This window comes from Rhinolophus sinicus, chromosome 5 (genome assembly GCF_057876585.1).
Source record: "Rhinolophus sinicus isolate RSI-liver-muscle chromosome 5, RSI-T2T, whole genome shotgun sequence".
NCBI lineage: Eukaryota > Metazoa > Chordata > Mammalia > Chiroptera > Rhinolophidae > Rhinolophus > Rhinolophus sinicus.
The window spans coordinates 24,623,487-24,650,062 of record NC_142505.1 but is presented as its reverse complement, the minus strand read 5'-3'; the positions used below and the strand labels follow the sequence as shown (position 1 = coordinate 24,650,062).

General features: G+C 35.1%; 1 protein-coding gene across 2 annotated transcripts in view; it reads left to right on the top strand.

Annotated features, from left to right (window-relative positions):
- Positions 1 to 26,576, top strand: part of LOC109458844 (ubiquitin-conjugating enzyme E2 E2) — a 292,901-nt gene that overhangs the window by 237,326 nt on the left and 28,999 nt on the right. For both annotated transcript variants that reach the window (XM_074312784.2, XM_074312785.2), the window contains exon 5: positions 15,918 to 16,065. In XM_074312784.2, the coding sequence (XP_074168885.1) occupies positions 15,918 to 16,065 (148 nt within the window). The remainder of the gene's footprint in view (positions 1 to 15,917; positions 16,066 to 26,576) is intronic.

The following is a 26,576-nucleotide window of genomic DNA, read 5'->3' as shown; positions in this document are numbered from 1 at the left end:
ATAATGCCTTACAAAATATCATATTCTCTTTAAAAGACTCATTTGTTGTTAATAAATCATAAAAGCATGAACAACTAAACCAGTCAAATAAATTAATCTACCCACAAGTGCCTAAATAAGGACTAAAATAAATCAATATGATTATGTGTGGTTGAAGTATGCTTCTGCAGGGGAATGAGCTGAATAACCTTCCTCAAGCTCCCCTTGAGCCTTCATTTCAGTTCCAGGTTTATGGACGTGATGGTGGTTATGATGGAGAATTGTGTGCTAGACACTAGACTGTATTTTTTAATGCCTAGTATTTTATACTAACACACTGTACTTTTACACTCTTATCTCACTTGATCCTCTCACTTTGCTAGGCAGACTTCATTATCACAAGAGACTAAAACTTACATTAAGTAGTGTGGTTAGGATCACATAGCTAGTAAGTACCAGGGCAGGATTCGAACTCCTGGCCTTCTGATTTCAAGTCCAGCAACCCCCACTGACCTGTGAAGTGATGCTAATCACACAATAATTCAACTTATTTCCAGCAGCCATACTTTAGATTACCTCTTGCATTCTTTTCTGTAGTTACTGCAAAACATCTTTTTTGCCTTTCTCTTTGTGGTGAATTAGGTTAAATGAGCTTTTTTGTTTTGGCATTTGCCAAATTACAAACTTGTGTATTACAGGATATTGTATACTTATGATTCCCCTATACTTGGCCACTAACTTATTGTAATTTCTATCCCTATAGATTATATAAAACAATATTTTACCACAAAGAACACTCCAAGTGACACTCCCAACTTAGATTACCTGCCTTTTCCCTGCATCCTCACCAGTGCTGTGTGGCACCACCAAATATTTGACCTTTACCAATTAATTAATAGAAAAGGATGTTTAATTATGACTGCATTTCTCTTATGAGTAAGAATACCTTTTCATTTGTGTGAAGGTTGGTTTTTTTCTTACTGAAAAGAAAGCTTATAGAAACCTATGCTCTTGACACTTTTCAACCATGTGACTTTTGATGACGCTAAACTCTCTGGAACTTGGTATTTTCCTCTTAAAAGAGGAAGTTTAATGATCGCTAAGATTCCTTTCATCTTTAACTGTCAGTGATTTGTCACTGCCCTGCGTAAAACTCTTTAGTGGCTTCCCATTGCGCTTAAAATAAAATCCAGGTTTCTTACATTGGCCTACAAGGTCTTCACGATCATTCCACCTGCTCATAACACTGCAGCCCTCCTCCTCCTTTCTCTTCTTCAGGATGTTAGGGTTTCCTGACCCCTTTGCCTGGGACACGTTTGATCCAGTTCTTCGTGTGAGCACCACCTTCTCATTCTTCAGGCCTCAACTTCCGTGTTATCTAATGAGAGGTGTAACCTGACCACCTTATCTAAATAGCTCCACACTGGTTATTTTCTATCACATCAACCTCATAATTTCTCATGAAACTTTTCACAGTCTGACATTTATCCTTGTTGGTTGATTGGTTTTGTTTTCTGCCTACTCACACACTAGACTCTAAGCTGAGAACAGACCTTTTCTATAGTACCTTGCAAACAGTACTTTGGATGAAGCAAATACTCATTTTACTTGTCATACTTTTAACACTTCAAAAATCTGTTTGTGCTCTGTTAGTTTGTAGTATTGAAAAGGTGTTCAGTAAGAGTGTGAGACAGAGAGAGAGACAGAGAGACAGAGAGAGAGAGTGTCTGTGTGTGTTCTCATTCTTTCCTCCAGAATTAGATCTACCTGGAAGGCAGGATCTTCCTTTTCCATGAAGATGTCTGTCTTAAGGGCATATAGTAGACCCAGTAGAAAGTAAAGCATTTTATTTTAAAACAGTGAAAACTAATACAATTTATCTTCAAATGCTCAAAATAAAGTGCTGCAGATATTGGCATGAAACTCATTGGCAATAAATTGATCCATGTTAAAGAAAAAAACTTGAGTTTTTCCATTTTGTTTGAAATACTCTTGATTTTATAAGTATATAGGCTATATTTTATGTAGACCGTCTTTTGACACAAATCATGAGCAAATAATTTATATCTTTAAATACGAATTTGAATAATACTCAGTACATGGACCAAATTTTGAAAAGCAAGAAAAAGTTAGAACTCAAGAACCAAGTACCTTTTACTGTACCTATCTACCTTCGGTAATATAGTATGAACATACTCACTCTTATGTGCCATTTTTTACAGCTTCAGAAGTCACATGAAAGACGAATCAATGCATGTGCTTGTTTTCAAAGCCAGACTTAAGCAAAGAAAATATGTAAACTTTGTCTTTCCTGCCACCTTGTCACTTTGCACAACTGTCACTTCTTAAGCTTTATTTAAACAAAACATTCCTGGGGAAATAATTCCTGTGTAGTAGAATGGATAAATAAATTATGGTGTATTCATACAGTGGAATACTATATAATAATGAAATTAATTAAAAACATTAAACAATGAGCAATGCAAATGAATCTCACAGACACAATATTGAAAGAAGAATATGTACTGTATGGTTTCATTTATATAAGTTCAAAAACATGAAAAAACAGAGGAAGGAGTCACAATAGTGGTTACATTTGGGATGGTTATGGCTGATAAGAAACACAAGGGCGGTTTCTGGGGTGCTGGCAATATTCTACATTTTATTCTAGGTGGTGGTTACTCAACTGTGTTCGCTTTGTAAAAATTCATTAACCTCTTTTATGAATTGATTTTTATGGTCAGTGAAGAATACAATTACTCCTCTCCGGGCCAAAAATATTCCATCATATTACTCATATTACTATCATATTACTATAAAGTAATAATACAGATTTTAAGTACGTACCTGAAAAGTGAATCTTACTAATTTAGAGTTTTATCATGTCTAAGAAGATAACAACCATCCATCTGTTAGAGTTGTGGGACCTCTGAATACGTACGTCTTTGAAACCCTTAGAGGTTATCAGTATGATGGTGAACATAACCACCTTGCTATGATGATATATTAGTTTTTTCTACAAACAGGAGGTTAAGTTCTTTGACCTTTAATCTATATATCACTAAATAATTCTGATCAAAAAGGAGAAAAATGATGAAAATCTGACACATACAGGCTTTTGAAAAAAGTGCATCCTTCTAATATTGTCAGATATTGTCAGGACAAAAGTACATGAATCTTATTACGAGGGGAAAAAAGGCAGTTTATTAGTCATTTTTACCTAGACATCTCAAATTTTTAAGTTTTTTGTGCTATTTGAGGTAGATGCAGTGTAGTCTGTATTATACTTCTGGAATTTATCAGTTCTATTGTCCAATTTGAAAAATTCATGAAACATTCTTAAGCCTCACTCTGCAAATTGATGTGTGAGACTGTTATAATCTCTACTGACTAAAATATTAATCACAAGACTTTGAAAGCTGCCTTAATCAAAATTTTAATAACAAATAACACATTTCCCTCTATAAACTTCACACATCTGTCAATTGATTACGCTCCCCTTCAATAAAAAAGGGTGTAAACCTAACTGTTGGGACATCAGAAGTCAGTTGTCATTTTTGATCATGGTATGTATGGCCTCTTTTCAAATGTAAATATTCTGTGTTTTTCCAGTTCATCTGTTTATTAAACAAATCCATGTTGACACCCTACTCTTCCCTACAGGGGATAAAAATCAGTATTAGATAAAATCCTTGTCCTAAAGGACTTTATATAAATTTGTTCCCTTTGTAGATAAACATTCGTTGTTAGCCTGCTTACGAAAATTTATTTCTAAAATTTTTATTTAGCTATACGTACAGCTCTCGGTTTTGTAAAGTCAAGTGGTATTATTTATATTTTTTTAAAGCCACATAAAGTGCAGTTGTTTGCTTTTAAAATGTAATATTTGTTGTTATGCAACAGCAGCCAATTTTCTACAGTAAAAACTGAATGCTGCAAATTAAAAGGAAAGGAAAAAGCAGCCTAGAGTTTTTATTTAAGATACTACTTCATATTTTTTTTTGGTGGGGGGGGGGGGGGAATAGGAGATTGAAGCAGCAGGAATAGAATATTAGAAAATGGGATTATATTTTTTCCAATTCTGAACCATGGCTATTTGACTCCCTTTTTAGAAATAGATACATTTCCACACAGCCTTAGGGAAAATTAGCCTATTGGTTTTTTAGGGCAGCAGTCTTACAGAGAATACTGGAGGGAAAAAGATAATCCCACACAGCAGGCTTCAGATGTGAATGAAGCAAGATAACCCCGAAGATGGAAATAGAGACTAGATAAATAATGTCAGGAATCACAGAGTGGTGGCAAAGGTTAAATTGTGGACAAGTAAAGAATAGGACAGGGACAAAAGAGAAGGAGAGGTTGCCTAGTATAAAAGAAAAATAGGCATGACAATTAAAAAAGAAAACAAACCGCTGTCCTTATCATTAGATAAAAATAAAATGTAAGGGACCCGTCATAATACTAAATGTTCCGTCAGTACAACTAACAAGTAATTTGTGAATCCTTGCCAGGAAGACCAAAAGAGGTATGTTAGTGATAGTCCTACAGCTCTTAATATGAGGTAAAAGCCTGCGTACCTCTATGGGTGGTTTTGTTTTTTGCTTTTTGTTTTGTTGGTGAGGAGGAAAACATACCCATCTTTATAAGGATGCAACCCAAAGAATCACTCAAGGGCCCTTCTACTGTATTATTCACAGCCTTCCATTCCCTCTCTCTTATCTTCTCAGCAGGTGGGTTCCAGAGTGTGACGAAGGCCACCATCAGAAATGGTTCTTCCACCATTTCTGGTGGTTTTTTATTTGCAGTGCCTGGTCCCTCCTTTCCTACATAACTGTGTCAGATTGTAGCTTGAGTTGCCCATCTCCTCTCCGTTTCCCCTCTTCTTTTTTCTCTTTCACCTATAATCATTTATCTCTTGGTTTGGTCAGCTGTTCAGACAATATACCAAAAAAACCTTCCATGGTGTTGATCATATAAAAGCCACTTTGTGAATTTAGGAATAAGTAAGCGTCATCAACCATAAAGGATTCATTCCATGAGGGGCTAGTTTAAGATGGAATGCTGTGTAGCAATCCTATTACAAATTTCTAAAATAACCCTTTCAGCATGGACTCCTCTGATGAAAAACTACAGAATGAGAGACCAGCTCCTTATTTTATCATTCAGCACTTTCATTCTTCCAATCAGACTTCAATCTTATTTTACTTTTCCAGTAAGCTACCTGGTTAGCTATCAGTTTCAGTGTACAATATGATGAGTATCAGGTCAGTTCATTATATCTGTTCCCCACAGATATTTAAAGAATATTCACTAGGACATTCTGAATTCCGAGATTTAAATTATTCAAAGATTAGAGAAATCTTAAGTGACATTATTTGTTCACCTTTTTTTTTTAATCACTGAGTTTTTCTTGCCTTCGGTAATCTCACAGGGATGACAGGTTATTTGCATAATAATAACAGTAATTATAATAGTCAATATCATTAAACATTTCTTCTCTTTGCTAAATACTTCACGTGAATTCTCATTTTACCAGAACTTGGTCTGAAAAACTATTGAGTCCCTGTATCATTAGCTTTTCGGTCTAAAGGCAAACTGTTGAAATCTGGAATTCACATAAATTTCTTTATTCTCTTCCTGGTTTTTTTTTCTGTAATTTTCAGAAAACTCTTTAGAGTGTGGGTTTTATTGTATGTATTTGGTTTGTTTTTATTTATTTCCTATTTTCTTCCTCCTTATAACTATTTACTACTGGAATCACCACAACTAAAGCATTTGAATTCTTCTGAACCCATGTCTCAGTTTCTTTATCTGTAAAATGGCTATAATAATAGTTCCTACCTCACAGGATGATTGTGAAAATTAAATTATGTAATAAATGCAAATCACATAGAACCATGCCTGGCACATAAATGTTACATAGTTGTTAGCCATTTTAAAGTTTTTTATTTCTTTATTTGGTTACAACTTTCTGTGATATACATGCCAGATTTTTTTTTAATTTCATGATATAATCATAGGTAACTAGTACCATTACCCTTCAAAGTTTGGAAATTTATATGGTATTTATAAACATTCGGTAACTGTCAAAGAATGTCTCTTTTGCGTATTATATAGCACTCACTGAGAGAGTGGGCATTCAGCCAACTGTATAATTGCTGTTAATTTACTGTATCATTAACAGAATTAGTCAGTTTCATTTCAAACTGTGTTAAAATATAGTTTATTTCTACACTGTTGAGGGCTATATGAAAAATCAAATTGTCATTTCTAGCTAGTTATAATGAATACTGTGTATTGTGTTGTATGATATATTGAGTTATTAATCCCTTAAGATAAATTGAACTGCCACTTCATATGTCTACAAACATAAAATGTATTCTTTCCCAAAGAATAAAAGAATTTTGTATATTAGTTCCATTTTACATTTAGCAAATCTGTAAATGTGCTATATCTTATAGAATTGCTTTGAGTAGTGTGAGACCTATCAAAAATGTAAACAAAATAAGGAGGGCATTCTCTTTGTGATGTTTGTGTCACTGTCTTTAACAGCAAGGGTCGTGTGGTCGGTCATTTATTATACACTTTACATGGAATCCATTAAGTATCTCAGCTGTTGTGTTTCATAATTAATTGTTGTTATGTATGAGACACTTTTGCAGTCATAAAGCAGAAATGAATCATCCTGTCTTAGAAATGTAGGTTCATTGGACATCTGTTATGTCTTTTCTATGCAGTGCTAATTAGTAAATAAGTGTTGTTGGATCAACATAGCTCCACATAATGGTTTTAAGGTCAGTGTGCAAGAGCAGCTGTTTTATATCTGTCTGATTTGGGGCGTGGAGAGATGATGCCTCTGGTAGGAATGTTAAACTTGGAGAGCTTTGGGTTCTGGTTTTGATGGACCACACCCCAACCTCCCAGGCATTGGAGGACTCCTGTCATGTATGTGTTCCATGAATTAAAACAGTGGGAATGTTTGAGTGATATTTTGTGCACATGTTTCAGTTTAGATACCAGTTCATCTTTATTTCCCCTTAATTGTTTGGGATTCAGCAGTTTTTGAATCCATGTATGATTATGTTACTGGAAAATTTGTCAAAACTCATATAGCCAACTTTTTTTAAAAGTCCTTAATTATTTTAAAGTACTATATTGCTGTTTTTATTTTTTATTAAATTTATTGTGGTGACACTGTTGAATAAAATTATGTGGGCTTCAAATGTACAATTCCATAATACGCCATCTATGTTTCCATTAAATGATCTTTAAAAAGCTGGTAAAATCTAAGCCTTTAAATGGTAAAGTTGTACTTCTAGGAATGTCCTACTCTTAGAGCTTTGTTAAATTTCTGTGTTTTCCTTTTTTATTTTTATTTTCTAACTGACTGAGGAAGGAAACCTGTATATGCATGCCAAGCAAGCATTGATTGAGCTGGTTTCAGGTTACTCTGTCTTTACCAAATAGTATCTTGTTCAAAATGAAGTAATTGAGACATCACCTATGATGGAAGAGACTTTTCTAGAGATTTTAATATAAGTCTACTCTTCTTAAGGGATGATTTTATTGCCTTATGTATTGGCATATATGATGTAATCTGGTCTCGAACTAATGTCGTCCTTGAGACCCATGAAAAAAGAAGCAAAAGCAAAACACTCCACAATCTGAGGCACGTGGACTTCTACAGAAAAATAAATAATGTGTCCTGAGGATGAACTCACACTCAGTGATTACCGTCCACACTATGTGATTCTGCCTGAAAGGAGAATCAGCTAGAGTACTATTTCTGAAACGTGAGGCAGTGGAACAAGTCCAAAGAGACAAAATAATCATTTAAAGAAAAAAAGATGGAATATAAAACATAATGAAAGAATAAGTTCCTAATAAAACACACACGAAAAAGAACCAAATTGAACCTTATTCAATATAGATGTGTTTTTGAAAAATTCTATATAAATTGAATTTTTATAAATTGGATAAAAAGGAATCTACTTACTGCTTCCTAACCACCTCAACCCAGGTATCCATAGGAGTTGGGAGTGGTCTGCTGCTGCCTGACAGTAAAGGGCCCTGGGAATTGAATAGGATGCTCCCATCTTCTAAGAGAGTCCAGGAAATTTTCTAGTTCCATATTTTTCAGCATCTATAGTTAAAAGGAACTGAGAAAGACTTTAAATTTAAATGTCTATGCTGTAAAGGTCTTTTATTTTTAATCATTTACATTTTAGTTGAAAGCTTTAAAAAAGTAGCTGTAGCCTGCCGTGAAATGTAGCATGCTATAAAGTCTCTTTCACAGCTGGGTGGTTATCATCTTTACACATCAACGTTTCTAGCTAACGTTTAATTTTTTTACTGCCAGTTACTCAAGGTGAAATATATGTCCAGGTTTGTTTGTGTTTTTTTGTTTGTTTGTTTGTTTTTTTACTTTGGGGAGGGTTTTTGTTTTATTAGAGTTCCTTTAAGATTTGTGATTCCCCTCATTATAATGGGTTATTCCAGTTTTTATTTTGTCACTAATACTTTAAAATAATCTTAAGATGTGTTAGTTGTTGGTACAGTGCTCTTAAGTCAGTTTTAAGAAAAGCACACTTGAAATCTCAAGAGGGTGGTAGGACTGACATTTTTGAAATGTATACTAACAGCCTGTTCAAATAAACCACAGTTTTGTAGTGAGCCTGTGGCCAAGATCTGTGAATGATATTCGCCCTGCTATTTTTGGACCTCTGTTACATGAGTCACTGATTTGTGATACGGGGGCTCCAAGTATTTCCTCTCTCGGTCCCCATGGAAAAGTATTTTTGAGAAGAATGTATTTCTCACTGATCTCATACTTCCTTGGTGAAATCACAGGGCTTTTTATCTCCTGATCACATTTTTTTCGAAACATGGAAGCAATGTGAAAACTAGAGGTATTACTGAAATGTTATTTTAAGTGATCATTTTTAATGTCATTATCAGCTATTCCAGCTTGGAGGTGTTCATTTAGAATCAGTTTGTCAAATACTTTCTTATATTCTTCTCTGTCTAGACGCATGCCCTAGGTGATCTCTCTCCCCTTACGAAACCACTTTTCTGTATATGAAATGTTGTCTATACCCTAGAGCCAAGGAGTGGTAAAGAAAACCAGGGATTTAAAATCGAGCTGATGGAATTATTACATGAACATACATTCTGAAATAATTTTGTAAAACTAAGAGAAGTGAAGAGTGGAAGGGAGGCTATCACTGCTGGAATTGCCTCTGGGTACCAGGCATGGTACTAGAACTTGTGTGATCTTCACAGCCACTGTGGGTGGCTGGTATTTCCCCCATTTTACAGATGAAGAAACTGAATCACAGAGATGCTATTTTGGTTTGTCCCAAGTGAGGATTCTAACCCAAGTCCGGCTAACTCCCAAAACCATGTATTCTTTTTACAGTGTAGCTGTTGGATCGTGAAACTAGAATGGGTCTTAGAAATAATCTAGTTTAAGTCTCTCATCTTGTCAGGAAATAAAGGCTCAGAGTAGCAAAGAAGTGACTTATCCTAGATCATTCACTACTTAGTAGCATTGTTTTTTAATGCGACAGTCAACATAAAGAATTTTGTTAACTCTTTCTAAAATTATTTTTAAGAAGTGATTCTGTAAGTACATAAATAGTACAACTTCATTTTAAGGTACCTTTTAAGATAAAGCAGTAAGGCAACTGGGAAATATATCCTGTTTCCCCGAAAACAAGACCTAGCCGGACAGTCAGCTCCAATGCGTCTTTTGGAGCAAAAATTAATATAAGACCTGGTATTACATTATATTATATTATATTATATTATATTATATTATATTATATTATATTATATTATATTATATTATATTATATTATATTAGACCCGGTCTTATAGTAAAATAAGTCCGGGTCTTATATTAATTTCTGCTCCAAAAGACTCGTTAGAGCTGATTGTCCTGCTAGGTCTTATTTTCAGGGAAACACGGTATGCGTGTTGTGTTCATTTCCTATTGGCTGTTATAAAAAATTAACACAAACTTGGTGGCTTAAAACAATATCAATTTCTTGTCTTACATTTCTGGAAACTAAAATCAAAGTGTCAGCAGTTCTGCATTTCTTCTGAAGGTTTCAGGGGAAATCCATCTCCTTGCCTTTTCCAGTTTCTAGAAGCCGCTGCATTCCTTGGCTCCCTTCCTCACTTAACTGATTCTGCCCTCACATCCCGTACTGATCCTACTGCCTCCCTCTTATGAGGCCCTTGTGAGTACTTGGATTCCAGGGTAATCACCCCTTCTCAAGACCCTTAACTTAGTGACACCTACAAAGTCCTTTTTAGTAGGTGAGGTAATATATTCACAGGTTCCAGGGATTAGGATGTGGACATCTTTGGGAGGATAGGGCATTATTCTGTCCCCCACACACATACTCTCACATGCCTGTGTGGTTGTTTATCACACAGAAATTGAAACCCCTCTCATCCAGAGTCATCTGGGAATTTGCCATTCTAGATAAATCAGTTTTCTGTATCACTATATCCAAATCATGTTTTAAGTTTTCCTTTATAAATGGAAAATGTTCTGAAATGTGCTGTCTTCCCTGCCTTTGAAAACAGTATTCTCAACATAATTTTACCTCTCTTTGAGGAATGAGAGCTATCATTGTAAGCATCGGTATTGAGCAGTGCGTCAAATACAGCGATAAGTGCAAATGCAGGTGTAGGTTGTGAAAGACACAGAACTCAGTGAGTGTTAACCCCTGTGATAGAACTAGAATTTTCTTCACAGTCATTTTTTATTATTTGTCAGGAGGGTGAAGAATGTTCTGAATAAGATATAACATGATGGGCTTTCTGGGAAATTGAGTTAGAGATCAGCGCAGTCTTCTGTAGGGTGAGAGGAGGAGGGTGGCTTTCTCAGACGCTCAAAATCTAACAACGCAGATCCCTTAATATTTGTCAATATTCAGAACGTCATTTTCTGTTTCTGCATCACTAATGTCAAAGGACTGCAGACAATTTCTCATAAATTTGCCTGTATTCTTCTCCCTCATTTCCCCTAGGTTTGTTGATAGGGTCTGGAAAAGAATGCTTGCTGTTTCCAGGGCTTTTATTAGCAAGTTTTGCCTTGCTTGTGGAACACTTTTGCTGATGTAACCAGGCCACACATTTTTTAAGTTCTCTTTAGTATTTAAATAGACAATAGCAACAATAAAAGGTTTTATGTTGGAGTGCCTGGTACATATTGAGTGCTTACTAAATGTTTTATTATTGATTTAACCTGTATGAAATTGCTTCTGAAATAATATCTTAATCTGTAGGATAATTTAGTAAAGTAGCATTATGGGATAGAAAGATATTAAAAATATGTCCAGCTCCCTCAGGATATTTCCCACAGTCTTCCAGCTTTCAGCCTAATATAAGTTGTGGTTCTAAAGTGCTCTTGTACCTAAAGAACAAGATGTTACAACCCCGCAGAGAGATATTTGTCTGTTTGAACAATAGCCTGTGATGTGTTAGCATTTGTTCAGCGAACAGTGGGCTCTTTCTGTGTGCCAAGCACTGCATTGGACATCAGTTGAAAGAAAATACTTTCATGAGTAATTCACGGTTTGGTGAGGAGCTCCTGTGGCAAGTGTGGTAATAGAAGTAGGAATGTGATGACGGAACCTGAAAGAGGTCATGGCTTACTTACATTACAGTAGGTAAATGCATGGCAATTCTTAAAAACTCCGGGATCATGAATTTTTTTCCAGCTTCAAAAGGTGGTATTGGTGGGAGTCTAAAGAATTAGAACACGTAGGATCAACCTACCCATTTAATTCAGGAGCACTTCTCAGGTCACAGGTGGACATCACCCAAGTAGATCCTTTTTATTAAAACATTCGAGTGTAAAACATTCTCTGTCCAAAAAAATTTCACAAGATGCTTTGCAAACTCATCCTTTATTTTTCATCCAACTCTACTTTTAATGAAATAACTCCACTTAAAACACCAGAGAGTCAACTGCAAAAAAAAAAAAAAATCTAATTAGAAAATGGGCAAAGGATAGGAACATTCTCTCTCATGAAAGAGGGTATCCCGATGGCAAATACGCACATGAAAAAGTGTTCAGCATCATTAGCAATTAGGGAAATGCTTTATTAAAACCACATTGAGACATAGCTACACCCTATTAGAATGTTTAAAATAAAGCATAATAATAACACTAAATGTCGACCAGGATGCAGAGAAACTGAATGACACTGCTGGTGGGGATGCAAAAGGTACAACTGCTCTAGAAAAAAATATGGCGGTTTCTTATAAAACTAAATATGAGTTTACCATACAACCCAAGAATTGCATTTGTGGGCATTTATCACAGAGAAATAAAAACTTAGGTGCACACAAAATCATTCAAATATTCATAGCAGTTTTATTTGCAATAAATAAAAGTTGAAAACGTTCCATTTGTTCTTCAGTGTGGGTAAATGGTTAAACAAACTGGTACATCCATACCATGGAACTTTACTTGGCAATAAGAAGGATGAAGCTATTGATACATGCAACAACTTAAATGGATCAAGGGAATTATGTTTAGTGAAAAGAACCATATCAAAAAGTTACATCCTGTATGATTCCATTTATATAGCATTCTTAAAATGGCAAAGTTAAGAAGGGAGGTGGATTATAACTGGCTACCCTTTAATAAAAGGGAAACACAAAGGATGTTTGCAATGTGATCAGACAAATCTACATGTGATAAAAATTGCATAGAAACGTATACATACATAAGTGCATATAAAACTGAAGATACATATATGAAAAAGGTCAAAGAACTGTATCAATGTCAATTTCCTGTGATATACTATGAGTATAGTTATGCAAGATGTTACCATTGGTGGAAACTGAGTGAAGAATATATTTGACCTGGCTGTATTATTTCTTAAAACTTCATGTGAATCTATAATTATCTCAAAATTAAAAGTTAAAAAAAAAAAGAGAGGCGTTGAGGCTTAGGAAACCATAGGCTTTTAGATCAACAAAACTGTTCAAATTATAGCTCCACCGCTTACGAACTATGGGACCGTGAGCCAGTTCTTTTAACTTCTCTGCATCAGTCATTTTTCTCACTTTTATTGTGATATAATTGACATCATACAACACTGTATTAGTTTTAGGTGTAAGACATGATTGGATACGTACATGTATTGTTGAATTGAGTACCACAATAAGTTTAGTTAACATCCATCACCTCACACATAGTTACAATATCTTTAGTGTGTACAATATACTATTTCCCTCCTTGAGTTGTTTTGAGGATTAACTGGCTCGGAGTAGCCAATTAATATCTGATAGATTTTTAAGTATCATTATTATATATAAAAGCCACTTATCATTTACATTGGATCATAATTGCCTTTTCATCTTGCACTTACAGGGATAGGTACTCTGACTTCTGCAGAATTTTAATATTGTTAGGTAGTCTCTATTTCATTAGCTTCTGCTCATGTCTTTATTTCTGTCTGCTTTCATGGGATTTACTTTATTCTTTTTCGTTCCTTGGTTGGGCACTGAACTTTTTAAATGTCTTTTTTCCTTTCTAAAATATGCTTTTAAACTAGATTTTTTTCTTTTTACAACGTTTTAGTCAAATCACAGATTTTGGTAATAGCAATCCAACATCTTCATTGTCATTCAGTTATAAATATAGCTATTTATTTTTCTTTAATCCAAGACTTATTTGAAAATGTGTTGTTCAGTTTACAAACATATGATGGGTGATCTTTGTAGTCTTAATAATTATTTGAAATATGTTAAGCTTCTTTTGTGACTTAGTGTGTGATCATTTTTATAAATGTTTCTTATATGCTTTGGAAAAAAATATGTGTTAATTGTTGAGGGTGAAGTTTTATCTTCAGTACTTTGTTACTTTGTTGTTCATATTTTCAATACTATATTTTCATTTGGTTGACCTATCAGTTACTGCAGTGAAAATGTCCCTCTTTGATTTCGTCATTTTCTCCTTATAATTCTTCCAATTTTTACTTTTTATATTTTGGCTATGTTGTTAGGTACAACAGATTCACATTGTTATATTTTCTGATGTGTTGTTTATTTCATAATAATTCAGTGATCTTCTTTATTCATTTTTGTCTTAAATGCTTTTGGACTTAAACATATATTTGATCTGATAGTAGTATAGTCATTTAAGCTATTTTTCTGTTACTGTTTACATAATATATGTGCCCAGAAATTAGAATTCTTAAGGGAAACAGTTTTCTCCCCAGGCCAGAGCCCAGGCTTTCTCTGGCAAGTGTCTTTGCCAGATCTCCATAAGGTATTATCTTTGCAAGTCCATCCATTTACTGAAAGCTGCTCAAGTGTTCTAATTTATGTAAGGGCTCTTAATTTCAACCCCTTGCCACATACAGACCTAAGGTTTTATCTTCTTTCTCCACAAAGGGTGTCAAAGTCCAAGCATCCATTTTGTTAAGACTGACTTCTTTACACACACACACACACACACACACACACACACACTCCCTCCCTCCCTCCCTCCCTCCCTCCCTCCCTCCCTCCCTCTTCTCCAAGCCTCACCTTTGGCAGCTAGACTGTCAAGTCAGGTGCTTACTGTAGTTTTTGGTTTTCAGTTCTGACCTCTTAGGATTCACCTTACAAATTCAGCATTTTAAAGAACGTTAGTTATTGTTTCTTTAACATTTCTAGGTGCTTGGGATATGTGTATGTAGGGAGGGATATTGAGATTATCTGGTCTGGCATGAAGGGCAGTTCTTATTAGGAGTACTAATCTAGCCTGAGAATTGTACTATGTTCAGCAGTTGGAGACTACTGGATCAGTATTTCTGAGACTTCACATGAGAATTAAGTAAATCCTGATGTTTGAATGTTTGAGTGGCTGCTGGATACCCTGGTGGGATGGCAACACCCACAAAGATCTGCCATCTGTGTATCTCTGGTTCAGAGACATTTTGAACTTAGGGTACCAGAAGACTGGTCTTTAGAACACCAAGATTCTTTTACATTTCAACTTCTAAATTTGAGAACATTTATAAACAGGATATTAAATGAATAGCATTAAAATCTTATTGTTGCTTACATAAGACTTTTATAAAACAGTTTTATCAGAGTTATAAAACTGATTTGGACTTTTAGTCAAAGTTCAAAAGTGTTATAAGCCTGTTTCAAAATTATACTTAAGCGTATTGTAATAGCTATCTACGATGTCAGAGGGGTAGTAGACTTGGGAGGGGAGTTATCACTTGGTGAGGGGTATAAATGTCTAATCATTATGTTGTTTTGTACACCTCAAACTAATATAAAAAAAATAAATTAAAAAAAAATGTACCTAAGCAAAGTACAGTGGTGATCTAGCTGTCAAAGGGCAGAGGTAGGCAGCACTAATATTACATTCAAAATATAAAATTTAAGGAAGAAAAGGTTTGTAAGTTACAACTATTACAGTTTTTCTTTAAACTAGATATGTTATTTACATATGTGCCTTAATTTATGTTTTTAAACTATGACCTTGAATACTTACTACCTTTTTATTGATTTCCCATGCTTTTTTGAATTTTATAAATGTGCAAAACCCTTAACTGGAATCCAACAAAAGTTTCCTTTGAAATTTTTGTTTTTGGAATTTTTTTTCTTTGAAATTTGCTTAGAGGTCAGAGTTAGTTTTCCTATTATGAACATTGCCACAGCACCAAAAGTAAATTCAGTCCCCAAAGCATTCATTAAGTGATAGTGTTTCATCCAAAGCAGAATGTCATGATTTTGCTATTTGGAGTTTACTTCTCTGTGCCCAGAATGAGAAGTTCTAAAATAGTGACTTTGTTTACTGATTCTTCACATGTGCTTAAGGAAAAAGTAAATATATGGTTGAACCAATGACCCTTATTATTTTGTATAATAAAAGGTATGTCAATATGTAACAACTGTCCATTTTCTTCTAGGTTACCTTCCGAACAAGAATCTACCACTGTAATATTAACAGCCAAGGTGTGATCTGCCTGGACATCCTAAAGGACAACTGGAGTCCGGCCCTAACCATTTCTAAAGTGCTCCTCTCCATCTGCTCGCTTCTTACAGATTGCAACCCTGGTGAGAGACTAAATCCAATCTTGAACTGGATCTATTCAAGACTTAAATGTCAGACCTCACTAAATTGTTTACTACCATCAGCACTGCTTCTACAATACTACAATTACTATTACCTTGACTTTAAAGTTTCATAGTACATACCTTAGTGCGTAACAGCTTTCTTTTTAAATTGGGTCTTGTCATTAGTCTTTCTAAGACCTGTTATTTGCCAAGAAGGAAAAAGCATAGTGTGATAAAAAGTAATAAAAAATCATTTTAGTTTAAGAATTGCATTCGAAGAATGTATTGCATTCTGCTGCCAAACAATAATAAAAATTTTAATTGAATAGCTGAATTTTTAATTAGATACCTACCAGAAGATGTTAATTTGAAAAATGTGGGCTATTTAAATCTGAAAACAACCAGGCAGCATCATACAGACGTGACCTTTTTGGCATCTTAATAACAGTCTATCCTTATGAGCTATTAGAACAAAAAAGCAGAATGGTTCTGAACTAGGAAATACCCCCAAAGTAGGAAAGACAAATACAACTTCCCAGGAAAACTAACGAGAGTTTATGGCCAAGCCTGTTTGGCTTGCTGGTGTGCTTAATGTTGAAAGTTCTTACTTTCTGTGTGCTCCCAGATGTGTGATTATGTGTCTGACCAGCTTCTTTTAACTAAAAGACAAAACACCTGCCAATTCTTTACATATTTGGATTTATTTTGGAAAAAACTAAAAATCCAAAGGTAGCTCTAGGGTTTTCATCGATGTTCTCAATAAGAAATTCTTCTTTGCGTTTTTAATTGGTAGTGTTAATATTTCATGAGATTCCATCTTCCATGTTCAGGAATAAATTCTATTCTCTAGATAAATGAAGTTTGAGACAAGAGAAATGACAAGTGGAATCGGGGTCTCTCTGAGGCTCCTAGCTGTTGTATAAAACATGAAGAAATTAAAAGCTTTTCAAGTTTTATATGTTTATTATTTTTCAGTAATAAAAGCTTTTTAATGAAGGAATATAAAAACAATTAAAGTGTTATATATTTAGAATATATATAACAAATTAAAGCTTTTAACACCAAAAAGAAAATATAATTGTTGTGCAAGATTATTTAAAATATTTTAATTAATTCATACTTTACCCCAGATAGTATAAAGTTCAATAATGCTACATCAATAATGCTGACAGACACTTCATTCTTCAATCTCGTTAATCCTGCATCAATCCCATTGTCTCTTTGACTGTGTGTATAACTTCATTTGGGGGTAATGTCATTAAAAGGCATTTATTTGGTGATATGAGGCCTAGACCAAGCAGTCCTCCGGGAAGTATTGGAACATGAACTGCATCTCTTTCCCTACTCCCCAAAATAGTCCTTCTGAGGTTTGCTGAAATACAGAGTGAGGAGTGCTTTTTTTTTTTTTTAAGAGAAAAATTTATTTTGAGATGCAACTTATTCAAGAAACTTTTGATGTCAAGTCATTATGCTGTACACCTTAAACTTATATACAGTATTGTTTGTTAGTTGTATCTCAATAAAACCAGGGAGGGAAGCAAAACTTTTGAGACCCTACTATTTATGAGGCACTTAGGAGCACTAGATGAATAAGAAGTCCTCACTTCTTACACATGGAATAAAGTGTAACTTCACACTTAAGAGAGAAAACTTGGTACTTACCGAGAAGCAGTCCTTACCCAGCGGTACCCAAGCCTGCCTCGTCTCCCCGTCAGCTGAAATGGGCCTGTCACCCTGAATCTGCTTGTCTGTGAGAGTCTGTTCTCTGTACAGATAGATAGCCCTGCGTGAAGGAACAGATTCATTCCACCAAAGTCTTCTCTCAGCAAAGAGATTTCTGTTCAGTAAATTTGTTTTCTTTTGCTGTGTCTCAGGAAATTGCATTTGCATTCTGCAAAAAAATAAAAATAAAAATTACCCCAGCTAAAGCAAAAATCCCATAAATAAAATAAACAGGTTTTGAAAATAATGCTATTGATAGTAAGAATAAATCTAAAGATAATAGTGTTCCTTGAATTTCACCAAAGATAGCCTATCTGATATAAGAATGGAATATTATTTATAAAATACATGCTAACAAACTAAATGTTTATACTCTAACACATATAAGGAAGTATCCTAATTAGCACATCATTTATATGTATGTCCACACTTCCAGAGTCTTAAAAGGAGTTGTGTATCTTAAGCAAGTAAAAATGTCCGTTCTTTTGTGTAATGGATTTATTTCAGTTTTCTGATACACTTCCAATCTCTGTAGAATGTTTCCTCCTAGATTTACGTTAAACTTCATTCTAACTTATCTTCAAATTATCACAAATATAAATTTGACAGCATATGAATAAATAAGGTTTTCCTAAACTGAGCTATTTTAACACCAGAAATACTGTGAGCTCAGAGGTAGGCCTCATAAGGATGTAGATTTAACCAACTTTAAAAGGGCTTTCTCTTTTCCCTACATACATTAATTTTTAAAATCTTTTTCATACTTTTCTCATAATTTACATTTGTCTCTTTCAAGAAATTTGGGCCTATTCAGAAGCTAATGTGATGTGTTTCAGGATGGGGCCGCACATCCTTATTGCATGATATTTATAGTCAGCAGATGGAGATTTAAAAACTAGCTCCTCTGTTCGTTAGTTGTGTGACCTTGTACTGTCTCTTAACTTTCCTCAGCCTTAGTTCCTTATATAAAACGAAGGTTATCATCAGCCCTACCTACATCACAGAATTCCTGTGAGTTTAAAATGAGATGGTATATGTGAAAACCCTTTATAACAATAATAGATTCTTATTGATGTTGTTTCCCAGAGTATTTAGGACTCCTAATGGGCATAGATCAGATGGCTGATAAATACCTGTTTGGTTGAATTTAATTGAGAGAAGATAGTATTGAGTAATCTATTAACACCACCGCCTTTGCGCTGACACTCTTGGATTTTATAATCTGAAAAAAGCCTAATTCTGAATTGGTAGTGCCTATTGTATGACCTCTTAGGAAGGATTGTCTCTCAGGAGGCAAATGTCCAACATTTATCAGCCAGTCGATGGGTACCCCAGTGATTATCATTCTGTTCCCACTGCAGTGGTTTGGTGGGTCTCACTGCTGGCCTTCATAGGGCTAGTCACACTTCCCAGCGGTGTTTATAGAGCCTGGGACAGAATTCCTGTTGGTCAGACATTACCCAGCTACCAGAGTTTGTCTGTGATATACTGATGGCGAACAGAGTGGCAGCAGAAAGGCACGGAGGAGGACATGCTCAAAAGGTTAACACCAGGCTCCCAGAGTCTGTAAATTTCGTCCTGCTTGGTAAACCAGATTTAATGTACAAGTATGAATGGCTGAAGTTTAGAGTACTAACTAAATGTCCATTTTTCATGGAATGCTCTTATTTGTAAGTATTCTCAGGCACACAAAATTTAAGCTCTGTTCCATTTGATTTCACATTTTGAAATTTGTTTTTACTGTTTTGTGGGTTTTTTAAACTCTAAGATGTTTTATCATATCCTTTAAAATGCACCTATATTATTTAAAATGCACCTATATTATGGCCTTCAGACGTATAAATGAGTATTTTCTCTCATACAAAATGAACTATCCTGAGAACACTGACAGTTGTGACATAAAACAAGGAAGTCAACATTTTTCCTGTGCCAGATGCTTTATTTTACAGAGTATGTGCAGAAATATTTCTAACCTTTTCTTCCCCTTCTTTTTCTGAAAAGTATATAAAGCTGCATATCATCTGGCATTATTTTACTAATCTTAGTTCTACTTTCCTACTCTACTACTGTTGCTTTCTAAAGTGTTACGAGCTTCTTTCATTCTAAATATAATTCTGACACTGTTACCATTAAAAACTTTCCCCAAAACATATTATTATGATAATTGGAAATTTGAAAACCAAGCGTTTGATATTGAGGAATTATTGCCAGAAATTTTTAGGCATAATAAAATGGAATTTTGATTATGAATTTTTCACATGTCCTTACCTTTTAGAGATACATACTGAACTATTTGCAAATGAAATTCTTTGATTCCAGGATTTGCTTCAAAGTAATCCAGAAGGACTAGAAGTGGGTAGGGATGTGGAAGATACCATATTGACCATTATATGAGGTGTGATCAAAAACTAAGGTGAATGTTTAAATTAAATTATATATATATATATATTACAGTAAAAGACACATTGCCATTAATCTCCCTCACTTCAAAAACAATTATCCCATCGTTCTTGCCACTTTCTGAAGCAGTTCTGGAAGTCCTCTTTCATGAGTGTCTTTAATTGCGCTGTGATGGCTGCCTCTCTGTGCTGAATTGATTTGAAACGTTTACTTTTCACGGTCCTTTTGACTTTGGGGAAGAGCCAGAAGTTACATGGTGCCAGATCCAGTGAATAAGGATGCGGACACACTGTAATGTTTTTATTTGACAGAAATTGCTGTACCAGAAGCGATGTGTGACACGGTGAATGCTGCTGCTGAGTGCCATCCAATGGAAAGGCAGGGATCTTCAATACGGAAAGTGGCGCATGGAACCTTAGGAACAGTGTGACAAGTTTCCACTTGTTTGGTGCAGTCGGTTGTGAGCTAAGGTTGAGAGAAGGTGTGCTTTAAAGGGTGCCGTAAATCACCTTCCACTCAGTGTCACACATCGCTTCTGGTATATGGCAATTTCTGTCAAATAAAAACATCTAACATAAGTTAGATGTGTCCTCATCTAACTTATTCACCAGATCTGGCACCGTGTGACTTCTGGCTCTTCCCCAAAGTCAGAATGATTCAGGACATCGAGGCAGCCACAACAGCGCAACTAAAGACATTCACCAAAAAGCACTTCCCGAAGTGCTTCAGAAAGTGGCAAGAACAGTGTGGGATTAGTGTGTTCAAAGACAGGGGGAGTATTATGAGGGGAATTAATGGCAGTGTATCTTTTACTGTAAGAATTTTATTTAAACATTTACCATATTGTTTGATCACGCCTTGTAATTGTTGAATCTTAGTGGTGAGTACATCGGGGTTCGTTATGCTATTCTGTCTACTTTTAAATATGTTCCAATTTTTCTATAATAAAGCGGGTTTTTTTAATTGCCAAAGATAAGACATACCAGCAGTGTAATCTATATAAAAGTTATGTGATTTGGTTATTTTGCTCTGTGAAGGAATTTTTTGCGCTCTGACCCTCACCCTGTGTATTTCATTCCCCTGTCATCTGCCTTCAGACTATAGGCTGCCTTGTGATGCAGCCTGGGTCTCAGGGTTCTACATTCATAAACAAACGTGGAGTCTTTGTCCTCCACTCTTTAAACAGTCAGAACTGTACAGGCCAGGTCAAACAGAAATGCTCTAGTAAGCATATCCACCAAACACCAACACTCGGAATGGACGAGCTCTTCCCTCTCTCCCTATTGCCTTCCAAATAAAAATCAAGCGTCAGTTACTCCCAGTGTTAGATTCGTGCAGAACTTTATTAGAACAACAAATAGAGCTAAGAATGGCAGCTAATTAACCTCAGCCGTACAGTGATTAAGCTGAGGGTGAGCACAGCTGCAGCTTCATTGGCAAGAGCTTTGTTCTTCTCAAATGGACGAGCAAATGGAGAGAGGAGTTTGCTCCCAGTGACACTTGCATAGTGTTAAAAGGTTGGAAAATGGCTCCTTCCTCATCCTCCAGCAGCACAGCCCTTTGTCTCAGATCTCTTATGGCCTGTTTTGTTGTTTGGTTTTTTGTGTGTGTTTTTAAACAATTAATGCAGTCCTTATCCGTAAATTGTCCTTAATTTTGATTGTCATTAGTTGCTTGTCTTTAACCTGATTATGATTAGATACTAAATTGTGTTACTAAATATTAAAATTTTATAATTGATTGTGACTACTAGGGAGTAGGGGCCATAAAATAGCGTTAATTATTTCAGCACAAGTATATTTATATAGATTATTTACGCCAAGTTTCTGAGCTGTTGGACTGATGAATGAAAGGTGCACAACTGGAATTTAAGAGGAGTGCATTGCTTCCTCCAGGAGCACAACCTTGCTTCTACATAGCCTATTCCAATACACTTGAGAGCTGGCAAAGAACAATTGCTTTAACTGAAAAGCTGTAAAAATGATAAGCCTACCTGTTTTCAAAGCAAGCTGTCTTAGCAGGAATGTAAAAAAATTTTTTTTACAAATGATGTTACAGGTGACGACACAGACATCAGGTTTCTTCTGATGCCACATAGTGAAATAAGTAAAACGGTTCCTCTCTGAGTCAGAGTTGCCAGGAAAGGATTGGTGGCTTCTGTTTGTGGGTGAGAGATGATTCCATGACAAAGCGAGTGTCCTAATCAGCCCTTGGTATTTGTGCTCTGTGTGGGCAAGTCTGTTTAACATAAGCATCAGTTTTGATATCTTTCCTGAACATCCAGTTGCCTCGTTTAAAAAGAACAGTAGCTGTTTGTTATTTTTTAATAGATCATTGACCAGAAATGCTGACTACAAAAATTTGTTACTTTCATAGATAAATATATCTCCTTGGTAGGTTTGATTCTTTCACAGATGGTAAAAACTAGACTTTATTATGTTTGCTGATACATGAGATGCATTTCAAATGTGCCTGTAAAAAAGTTCACCCTCATATCTCACCTAAAGGAAAGGGCCATTGGAGAAATTGCTCCCATTTGGTAAAGGAGAAAATATAACCTTGTGTTTGTCATCTTCATATTTCTTTTTCTCACTTCTGTTTCCTTACCTCTGACCCAGGGAATAGCTGTGAACCATGAAATAGCTGCGCTACCAGCATTCTTAAAGCAGGAGGATGAATCCCTGTGGTGGCAAGCTGTAATTCCTTTTCCATTTCTTTCTGATCATTGCAAAATTGTCTACTCATCCTTTGTAGGATTCTGATTGGTGTGTCCTCATGTACATACAGTAAGATCTCACCAATTCAATGTAATTAAGAGAAGGTCAGCCTGATTAGTAATTTTTTATTGAATTGTAGGCAATTTTAAATGTTTGAAGACCTAGTACTTTTAAGCACATATAGGATATAGTAGTGAAATGTTTAAACTAGATGGCCGGTCGACTCTGATTTACCAAAGAAATGGATATAGTGGGTTTTTTCAAATTCACAAAAATAGAGAAAATAATCATAATGAACCCTAATGTATCCCTCACCCACCTTCAAAACTTACCTTTATTTAGGGTTTAGGGATTTTGACAGATTATCAAGGACTGTTTTTAGACAGGCTCAACATTTACAGGTAATATTGCTTGATACCATTAATTTTCATAGCAACCTTTTTTTTTTTTTTTTGGTAAGACACTAGTCAATATTTTAATAAATGTGTAATTGGAATACTAGGAGTAATCAGTGCAAACAAATATTTGAAGGAAATAGTGCCTAAAAATATTCCAAGTTTGATCAAACAGAGTGTAACCTACATATTCAAGATCAGCAAACACCAAGCAAATACAAAGCAAACTGCAAATAGAAAGATCATGGTCAAATTTAAGAATATAATTAATAAAGAGAAAACTATTAAGAGCAACAGGAGAAAAATATACAATGTTAATACAGAAAGGTGAATTTTCTTTTTTTTTTTTCCTTTTTTTTAAATTTATTGGGGTGATAATTGTTAGTAAAATTACATAGATTTCAGGTGTACAATTCTGTATCACATCATCTATAAATCCCATTGTGCGTTCCACCACCCAGAGTCAGTTCTCCTTCCATCACCATATATTTGTGGTGTATTTTAACTTTAGCCATGTTGAGGGTTCCTTGCCTGCAGAGAATGTGTTCTTTCATTGGATTCACATTCAAAATATTGTGGATAGCTTAGAGTTGGGATTAATCATATCTGAGTTTAAAATTGTGTCCAATTTGTTAAGTTTTTAAGTGAAAGATTACTGTTTAAAGAGAGGTTTTTGTTTGTTTGCTTGTTTAAATCTCCGGAAGGGGGTTTAAAGTTGTAGTTATTGTAACTAGGCAAAGAAACCTTTGATTTATATGTGAAAATGGCATTTGGGGAACTCAGGCCATGTGTATATTCATAGTTTTCATGGTAGAGGGGAGGATGTCTTAAGGTGGGGGCGGGGGAAGTGTTCTAGTTCTACTCCTTGATGATGTATCTATGTTGGCTTTTCCTTTTTTTGCAAAATGGAAATAGCTTTATTGTTTTTTCTCATAAAAATAGCACATGCTTATTACATTTTTCTTAAATTAACTATCCTTTAAAAATAAGTATTTAATTTTAATTTGAGGCTCTTTGCTCTGCAAACTCATATTTAGTGGGACTCTGCAAAGTATATTTGTCACTTAAGTTTGTCTCAGTATATTCTTAGTGTAAGTTTAGACACACTGACCTCAACTTTTAGCCTGGGCTTTGATCTGTTTCTCTTTTGCATTTCCCTATGCATTGCTTCTTAATTAATATAAATCTAGACATGGATTAGCTGTTGCTACAAATTTTCTGTTATAAAATCTATTGCTGCCCTCACGATAATAACCTCTAATATATTGGTTTGGAAGTTGATCTCTTTAAAAAGCTACTGTATATATTAACTTATGATGAAAACTTTCTTCAATTTACTTTTTAGAAAATGTCATTTTGGGGTTTCTGTTTTTAGAAATCACCAATGATCTTTTGTTGTTCTTAAGAGAAACACTAAGAAGGAAAAGATAGTGGTCTAGATCAGTACTTATAAATTTCTATACTCTCCCAAAACTGAAGTCTTCCTCCACTAAAATCAATTAATACATGTCTTTCTTAGTGTTAAAATTTAGTAAATTGTATTTGAGTTGTTTTTCTCCCCCTGTATTATCTTCACATCTTTGTCATCTGGTGTTCCTTAGGGAATTGGGGAATGCTGTTGAAGCTACCCCTTCTGTCATTGTCAGTGAAAGGCTCTGTAAATACAAATAAATTTAAAAGTGAAGCAGACCCTCAATTTAAATAAGCACCATTTTTTACTGGCATGGGAATGTGTCTTTTACTCAGAACTATTTCAGCAAGAAATAACTCAAAAACTGCCTTTCCCATAGTTGAGGAATTTCTGAAGAGTCACGAACATTTAGTATAGATTTTAATAACCTTTTTATTTATTATTTCTTAAATGGAGATAATTAAAAGATAACAAAGATTACAGTGGTGAAAAAGGACTCAGATTAATTCTCCTCATGCTAAAGTAAAAAGGGCTTTCTTAAATGATAAGGAAAGAATTACATAAGAATTGTGTGTTTTTAGGTCAAGGGTCTTTCTTATTCCCCTAGATAACCTCTCCCAGTGGTTTTTTTGTTTGTTTGTTTGTTTTTCATTTTTTACGTTAAGGACCAGTAATAAGTTTGTCACTCTTTTCAATTAGTCCTCTTTCCTTCTGTAGTCACATTTTATTGTTTCATTTTGGCCATCAGGTAGCACAGCACTAATTTAATGCTTAGTCACAATAACTACCTTAATCCTTATAATTAGTATACATGCTAATGGCACATGTTTCTTTCCTAGTACCCATGCTTTTATTATGATGTAGATTATTCTATTATAATTATTTTATTAAGGATGTATATTTTATTGCAAATCATTTGACTCGTGTTTGGCAACGTGAGGCATGTAAATAAGAAATTAAATGTTTTGCCTGGGGTAGGGTCAGGGAGAAGTACCCAGCCCCTCACCATTTGGGTTTATTTACAGCTTCTGTCAGTAGAGACATAACTGTGTCAGGGTTTGCTGAACTGTTGCGTTCCAACAACAACACTTATTTTTCCTGTGTCTGTTGTCCAGCTGTTCTGTAGTCTCTTAGTCTCTACACAAACAGCAAGATTTTAGTTGTTACTCCTGGGCAGGGAGATTTGCCACGGGTGTCTTTTCTACCACATAAAATATGTAGAAATGACGAGATTATGAAGCAGCTGACTATGGTCTGTGTAATTCTCTTAGATCTTCACAACATGCCACTTTTGAAACAATAAGTGTTATTTCTTTGTTGGTTAATTTATTTTGCAATTTAGACTTCTGTCCCTATTCCATCCATATCTATAATGTGGTGGTTTGTTACTACTATAGACTTGTTATTGGTAAATAGAATCATTCTAATGATATTTATTGTCAGAAACACGTGTACCTCATTTATAAATAACATAGCGTGGATTTCATGTTATGTAAGTTTAAAAAGTGAATACATTTTTAAAGTTTGATAACAGCATAAAACACCCCTCCAGGATGTTGACTGCCCACTCTGAACTCAGAAGGATCCCTCAGCATCAGTGTAGAGACAATGGTACCTGATCTCTTTTCTGTCTCAGCACTGTTCCCTATGTGGCTGTCACATTCCCCTTTCAGATGACCTTTCAGGGAGACCACCTTGTAAGACCACTGACGCCACCCATACAGCACTGAGGAGGCCCCTCTGTGCCCACACTGGCTTTGAAAGAATCTTTTTGCCCAGAGGATTTGTTAATGGCGCTGTTCTGTGCTATGTTAGGAGTTGTCTGATGTCCTCAGGGACCAGGTGTGAAAACTGGAGAGAAGAGTG